This window comes from Apis dorsata, unplaced genomic scaffold (genome assembly GCF_000469605.1).
Source record: "Apis dorsata unplaced genomic scaffold, Apis dorsata 1.3 scaffold_696, whole genome shotgun sequence".
Lineage (NCBI taxonomy): Eukaryota > Metazoa > Arthropoda > Insecta > Hymenoptera > Apidae > Apis > Apis dorsata.
This window is the reverse complement of record NW_006263875.1, coordinates 68,519-76,930: the sequence shown is the minus strand read 5'-3', so window position 1 is coordinate 76,930 and position 8,412 is coordinate 68,519. Positions and strand designations below refer to the sequence as shown.

Here is an 8,412-nt window from a genome sequence, read left to right as displayed (position 1 = left end):
TTTTTTTTTTTTTCTAGCGCAGTTCCTTTAATTTTTATCCTCGCTTCGTGTTTAAAATGATTGAATTTTGAAACGATTTGGTAAAACTGATTTTTTTCTTTTATCTTTTTCTGATCGGAATCGTGTTTACGAATCCGTTTCTTCTCGTTCTTTTCCAGTCTCATCGCAGAGAAAATTTGAACGACATTTCGTTAGGCATCATCGCGAGAATCAAAGTCGCACGACTGACTGTTTGGCAATTTCGAGTAGAAACGATTGCAGCTTGTCAATCAAAAAATTTCGCTATTAAATATCACGGAGATGTTCTTTCGACGGAGATAAGACATTCGTTCTTCGAATGGAGGATGTTAATATATTCGCGAGATATTTTTGAAAAAGAGGTCAAAACAAGCAGAAAATTTGTCATGCAAAAATTTTTATCTTCTTTCGATCGAAATTATTTTAATCGAGATAATTGTCTAAATAAAATCCGTACTGCGGCTGATACCATTTTATTGTACAGATTGTTCGTGCGTAGAAGAAAGAAAAAATATTCGAAGCATATAGTTATGAAAAAATGAAAATCTCTATTAAGCTCCATTTCTTTCGTTCAAACTTAATTTTACACAAACATTCGCTTCTAATCAATTTAAGTTTGCATTAGACGAAGCGAGATACAGACACTGCTTATCTCTATCGCACCACCGTCTCTCTCTCTCTCTCTCTCTCTCTTTCTCGTCTAACTTCGATATGCTCACAACTTGATAAATAAGCCTCGACCGACATTTTTACGTACCAACTTTTGCGTTCTCACTATTACATTAACCTCCACAATCGATCCTTCAAAAGCTCGTCTCACTCGATATATCGACTCTCCTTCAATCGTCGAAGAGATAGAGAGGGGGAGAACGAGAGGAAAAACAAAAAAAAAAAAAAAAAAAGATTAGCTGTGACAGGTAGTGCAGGTGAACAGTTGCGTAATTAGTCGAGGTTGAGTTAGGTGTCGCTCGCTGGTGGGAGAGATGGCGAGTTATGCTTCTCGCACGTACACTTTCGTGGCGAGGAGAGACCGTAATCTCGCCTCTCTTGAACACCGAGATTCGAGATTAGTCAGTTATTTTTCAATTCCTCCTCCTCCTCCTCCCCCTCCTCGCGTTGTTTTGTAATAGTTGGAGAGGCGCGCTATTCGTTTCAAACTCGCGGGAGAGAGAGAGAGAGAGAGAGAGCAAGCGGTGGAGCAATGGATTCCTCGAGCGGGTGGAAACAACGATTTGTATCGTTGAGCTTCTCGGTTCGAACGTTTTGATTTACAGCGATTTCCCACGGTAGAAAGTCGTCGATCGAGATTTTTCGGCGCGTCATGCTTTTCCGTTTCGTGATTTCTTGTTCCTTCGTTTCTTCTGGTGTATGAGATTCGGATGTGGATTCTCTTGGGGTATGGAAACGAATGGAAGTAAGTGGAAATCGGGTGATGCGAGCAGGAGAGAATGATTCTGAAATGAGGCGAATGAAATTTGTTAGTTGGGATTAGAGGGATTTTTAAGGGGTAATTGAAAACTTACCAAATGTAATAAATGAATTTTGATTAATTTTCTAGATTTGGAATGTATTATATGCAAGAAATTATAAGCGCAAATGAATAAAATTTTACTTTTTTTGTGTTGCACTCGATCGTAATTGATTCAAATTCGACTTTTATTTCTTGAAAGAAAAAATATTCTATTTTCGTCTTTCTAAGAATATTTTTTTTTTAAATTCTTGCATGTAGAACAATTCTTTGCTCGATTGTATCGTCGTTCAGAAACCTTTCTGTATAAGATTCCCAAACGATTCTTTATTTCACTCGATTAAGATTTTAAGCTTTTGAATTGCCAAAAATTCCATCTAAAGAATATACGCAATTTTCCAGTAACTTTGCAAAAATTCTCACTTCTCGAAAATAGATATTTTCTTTTCGGATACGAAGCTCGACTCGATATCTGATTCGCATAGCACGCGTCACAAAAAAAAAGAGAAAGGAAAAAAGAAATGAAATCGTTTTAAAATACGACTCGGACGAGAATGAAGGAACGTACGAAGGGCGAAGAATTTTTTCATAATACATCCAATAATAAAGGGAGGAGGAGGAGGGGTGAATGGACGGAGAGACGAAGTTACGGAGGAGGCCGATCGCCGTTTTTCCAGACTTCATTATGCAGTTTCTAATAAATTTATGTGGCCGTGATAAATATTCAGGCGTCACGGCGATTTTAATTGATATAACGAAGGAATATTCATGAGGAAAATTAGAGGGACGCTCAATTTATGCGTCTCGTACGTTCTCGAATTTCTGCTCGCCTCGTACGTAGATGCGTGGATGCGCGAGCCTAGCCCATTCTACACGCATAAATTCGTGCCTGTGCACGCGTCTCTGTGTGTCTACGTGTCTCTCTGTGTAGAAATCAGCTGGAACACGCGGCGACAACTTTGTTCGGATTCGATTCGGAGGTTGGATTCCGCCAACGATAAACCGACGCATTTGTAACGTTCCTCGTGTTATCTTGCGAAACTCGTTATTGCATTCTGCGCAACGTAACATCTGATTTGCTCGAATGCGGATTTTTATTATTCATATACGATTTTTTCCGCTCGTGTGGAATTTCGTCGATAATTTCGCGCGATTAAACTCGAGGTGCGTGCCTACAGAGAGACAATGCACAGAGAGGGACACGGAAGAACAGATATCGGTGGTATTGATTACCGATAAGATTTTTCTAAACAGATTCTTCTATGTTTAATCCAATTGGCATTCTATTTACACGTATTATAAATTTTTATCAAGAATCTTCGAGCAACTTCTCGTCGACGCAAGGAGTAATTTCATATTTTCTGTAACTTTATCACTACTTACTTACAAATCTCAAAAATGTTTATTAGAATTTTGGGAGAAAAATTGCGTATTGTTTATCGTTGCGCTGTCTGCACGAATCTATTCTCGTTGAATATAATAAAAAATTTCGAACGAAGGAAACCACTCCGAGAGAGGCCTCCCCCCTCTATATAATTTCCATCCACACCTGTCCGAGGCAACTTGTCTCCGTAATTACTACAAAAGCATTTGGCCGTGATTTATCGCGTTACCGGGTCGCATTCGAACAACAAGCGTGTAGTAACTTAATAAGACCTTCCCACATGTGTTACGCCTCTAAGAAATTCAATCCTTTCAATAGGCTGTCGGAAGCGGCGGTGGCCCGTTAAGCGGCGGTTTGAAATATAGCTTGATATTTTATTGACTGGTGGCGGCCGGTCGAGCGGTGAAAACCGAGCGATGAGAGGCCGTGATTCCGTCGTAATCGTGACTCCACGCGCCGGTTTCCTTTGTGAAATGAACTGTGAACCGCTCGCTGCGTTCACAGGTGCGCAATTACAATCGTACCACTAACGCGCCACGCGATTTCCGACCGCGTTTATTACGCAACCTATTTATCGATCGATGTCTTGCGTCAATGTCGTACCACGGCCTGTGCACCGTCTGAGGAAGAAGAGGCAGGCAGGCAGGCAGGCGCATGTTCGCCTCGAGCGGCCGCCGCGCGTTTCAGGGTGAGTGTGTTATTATTGGTTCGTTTTCTTTCTTCGCCGCGTATCACAGCCGCGTATCAGTGTCAAGGTGGCTCCACTAGTGCGCTACGTGTGTGTACGTGTGTGTGTATATCGTATATAGTTTGTTGGAATACGTATGAAAACGCGATGTCGATGATGTACGCGATCGATGTGATCGATTGGCCATCTTTCCCATTTCTCGAGGTCGTGCGAGATATTATATATGGCGTGACGTATTCTTTTTTTTTTTTTATACGATCGATAACATAAGAAGATTAGGAATATATACGAATATAGGATCTGCATAAAATTGTGTTATTGTGTATAAAAATTGGAGCCAGAGTATATCTCGAGTAAACAATGTATTCGAAGAATTCAAAGTATGGAAATATAAACGTGCGTTTGGGTATACAAAGATTAATGGATGCGATTTCGTTAACAAGGATGCTTCGTAAAGTTGATAAATTTCGATAATAATCTCAAGTTTCTTCTCTTCAACGCGTATTAATATTACGGCTCGAAATTTTAGAAATTTTCAAAATCCTTTATCTCAGTGGCGTTACGATGCTGATAAATTTGATGGATTAATTATTTCCAAATAATGCACAATCATTTCTTTCTCTAATCCTAGCTAATATCTTAATTAAACACACCTTAATAATAAAGAACGAAATAGATATTCCAAAATTGGTTTTAACCACCTTTTAATCCCCTTTAAAAAAAAAAAATTTCGACGAGAATAGAACAAAAATTGACCCCTTTTAAAAAAAAGAACGAAGCATCTACGAGGAAACGAAGAAGATCCAAGCGACGAGAGATCGTTTTCCAAGGGAACGTGAAAGTAGAGTAAGAGAAGGATCGAGAGGAAGATCAAGCCAAGACAGTTGGGTCGCAAAATTTCTATACATTCGTCACAGTCAGGCTCGGCTGCGTGCACAGCCGCGAAACGATAGGACTCGCAGCCTATCTTGGCATCGCTCACAACCCAGCCCGTGTAGATCAAACCGCGCGAGGATTATTTTTAGATCCGCTCGACTGGCCGAGCGATTATTCCCCGCTAAATCATAACTTTCCTCCCTTGGACCGCCTCCGCGCGTTCGAAATAAATTAATCGAAGGCCACTGCCCTTTGCCACGTTCCGAATTAGTCGGGACGAGTGTTCAATTCTGCTCGCTGGATCTTTATTGCAAAATTTTATTATATAACGGGAAGGAAAGCAAGATATATCTGCATCTTCCTCTTCAAATTTTACGTATAGACGGAGATATTCCTCTCGAATTTTTTCTTGAATGCGCGCGGATTATAGGATACCTTTCGTTCTATGCAAATTCGAATACATCGATTTTTCTATAACCAGGATTTGTTCGAAATATATAAGCTCGTAGGTAATACAGAAGTCGGTTTATGTAAAAAAAACTCGATCGAAAAAGGTAGATTGCATTTTCTAGCGCTTTCTAAATATCCCCAAGTTTATCGATTCTTCTTCTTGAATCCTAATCGAATGGAACAGTTGGAACAATTTACAATTTATGGGAGAGTAAATGAAGATGGGGGAAAAAAGAGGAGAGAAAGCTCGAGGCACGCGTGGCTGCGATGCACCAGCCACGCGCCACGCGATATTGTAACGCTAGAGACGAGAGTCCGTCTCGGCTTGCCGAGTGAGACGACACCTCGTCTCACCTTAACGGATCGCGGTTCTTCACGCTTGTCATGCCTTGCCACGGTACGCTTACCCGCGGATAATGTAAACCAGGCCTTACGGATGATCTCACGTTTTTCAAGACGTGGCTGGATTTACTTCTGTCACGACGCCGGGGAATCGATTCGATCGGACGGATATTCGCCAGGATGAAACCTGTTCCTGAACGCGTGACGCGCCAATTTCAATTTTCGATCGATGTCGTTCGAAAAAACTTTTGGTTGCTTGAACCTAAATTTCGATGATGCATGATTCGTCGATAACAGTTATTAATGTTTAATGGATTTATGCGAGGCACGTGTGAAATATTGTATATTTAATAGTTAGAAGTCTAGTTTCTATTTTATCACTTTATGAGAGTACAGGGAAATCAGTTTTTGGAATTTGAAAGAACTTACTTACTGAGAGAGAAAAATCTTGCGAATTTTTCTTCTTCTAATGTTGATAGAAAAAAGTGGCTGTGATTGTGGTTGTTCGAGATGTATACGTGAAATAATTTATACAAACAAGGAATATCGCGACACGTGACAATGATCTAACGATCCAATTTAACGTTCAGACTTCAGCGTCATTTTAATCGGTATGATTTCATTTGTTACGATACCTTGTGCGCAAAGAGAACAAGAAATAAAACTTTTCTTCGCCTATCTCTTCTCTTTCTCCCCTTTTTCTCTTCACGAGTCTCAAGTCTCTTCTTCAATCGCGTCAGAAATTCGTTACCCCGTTAATATTCGATCGTGTATGGTGATTCTCACGTGCACAAGTCCGGGATAATTAAGATACATATTGCGATTAATTGAAGCGTGATCAGGCAACGATAAGACGAAACGGAGAACAACTCTCGAGCGTCGACGAGAAGAAACATGAGACGAAGAATGGAGTACGACGATACGGTGAGAGGCACGTGCCTTTTATGAACACGTGTAGCAGGTGCATGGACTTACACTTTGGTGTCTTCTCTGACAATCCATATACAAGGCGTATCATATTAGAAGGAATTTCAATTATTTCGAATTATCCGAACGATGTTGACAATAATTTGAGGGATGTTAATTTATTCATCAACACATTGAATATTTTATCTCCATTCTCCTTTTTTTTAAAATTCATTATTTTGTCATCGAGTCACAATGGTGGAGGAACCAAGGTCGCTCGATATATGCATCATCTTTGTCACAAACAGTGAGTCATAAAATTATTGGCACAGCCTTACTTTCAGTAACTCCAATTGAATGTCACGAGTTTCGAATGTTTCTGTTTTGTAATAAGAATAATATTCCTCGACCAATATTATAAATTCAGAATAATTCGCACTAAAATTCAACTTCTCGATCATTTTACGAATCGAATCGAGATAAACACTTTCATCCCCAAAAAAGTATACACATCACTGGCTAGAAATTTCCAAGGTGCAAAAATCGGATCGCTTTCTAAAATTGTCCTCTGTGTGGCCACGTTTCTCGAGGGACGGTGAGAAGTAGCAGTTTGGAAGGAGAAAGTGCGAAAGGGTTTGGATAACCGCTGAGGAAGGCTCGGTCAGGAGGACAACGGACGAACCTTCGTCGTCGGTACACAACGAGGTCTTGGCTAATTCCGTCGTCGCACGTGCGTGTAAACGCCTGCGGCGGCGGTGTTCTCGTACTTACGCAACGCATAACCGCGCGTGCGATCCAAAAATTCACGCATTGTGCCTTGAACACGATTTCGAAATTTTCTCCTTCTCCTCCTCTTCCTACCCTCTTTCCACCTTCGCTGAAAAATTATTCAGTGTTGACTTATCTCTCTCTTTTCCAATTCCTCTTTTGCCACCAATCTTTTAAGATTGTGTTGTGGAGATAATGAACTTTTTACTTCTTTCTTCTATCTTTCGATTTTTGAGTTCTAATTGGGGGAGTTAGAACTCGATTCAAAATTTCACATCGACTTTCCATGCTTTCGTTTTTTTTTGAAAAAGTCTTTGGAAAATTTGTAAGAGAATTAACTCATTGTCTCTCGAGGAGATATCGTTTGATTGTTTATTTTTTCTTTAATCTTCTTGAAAATTTTATGCAAAGTTATAAATGTTCTTTCTAACCAATATCGGTTTCAATCATTGACGAGTCAGAAATATTTCTGCGTTGGAAAAAATTTTAATCAAATTACATCTCTCTAAATTTGAGATATCTTCAGTACGCGTTTAATTTGTTATGAAACACTGATTGGAACACTGCCTTCTTCGTCATACGACTGGATTAGAATTGTAATTCGTTATTTAAAAAAAAAAAAAAAAAATAGAAATAGAAATAACTAAATAAAAACAAATTTAGCGAGAACGTTGAGAATATACAAAGGGATTAAAGAAGAAATTTTCTCGAAACGTGGTGAATGTTGTGATTGACAGCCAATTTTAGGGTTAACAGAGAAAGAAGAAGAAGAAGAAGTAAGGTTGGCAGTCATTTGGACGAGGATCAGAGGGGAAATTGAAGAGCGATGGTTTCAAATTCGCTATTGTTTCTTTCTAGCTAGGGAAGACTTGGCACAGAGACGAATGAACGTTCGCTCTTTGGTTGCACGGATGTCAGGTTGGACGGATGTGTGTTTTATAACGTTCGAAGTTTATTTAGAGGCTGGACACGCTATATCGCGTATACCGAAAGGTATTTCAGAGTGTCAGGAATCTGCTTACGACACGTATATAGTCCGTTAAAGGCTAAAATTATAAAAATACATCTCGTTACGTCATTATTCTTATATGAAAACGCAAATGAATCGGGATGAAACGTTGTTGTTGCGGAGCAATCGAAAAAAAATTTTTATTATGTACTTTTATATTACGTATTAAATAATACATGTTAACAATATAACTTGATTTTCTACTTATCCAATGGATTTTTAAAGTTACGTAACGCAACACCTTTTCTTTAATAAAATTTAAAACTCTGGCGATCTTCAATAGAATTTCACAGAACAGATTCCGTAATTTTTCAAAAGCTAGTGCGAATGCAATAACCATTCCAACTTAATAATTATATATGCAAACTTAACCAAGTATGAATCAGTAGAAATGACTCGATCATCCAACGATTATTAAAAACGAATCGAAAATTTCGCAACGTACGCTACGAGTTTATATATTTTTCAACTCGGTCGTGATAATGTGTTTTAAAAAATTCAAA

At 39.2% G+C, this 8,412-nt stretch overlaps 1 protein-coding gene across 9 annotated transcripts in view; it reads left to right on the top strand.

Moving 5' to 3' along the window:
* LOC102672458 (LIM domain-binding protein 2) overlaps positions 1-8,412 on the top strand; it is a 143,859-nt gene that overhangs the window by 88,657 nt on the left and 46,790 nt on the right. The window contains exon 1 of one of the 9 annotated variants that reach the window (XM_031513700.1): positions 3,280-3,558. The exons of the other annotated variants lie outside the window; for them this stretch is intronic. Coding sequence (XP_031369560.1) covers positions 3,452-3,558 — 107 coding nt within the window. The 5' untranslated portion in view covers positions 3,280-3,451. Of the gene's footprint in view, positions 1-3,279; positions 3,559-8,412 lie in introns of those variants that run through there. 9 annotated transcript variants of the gene reach the window in all.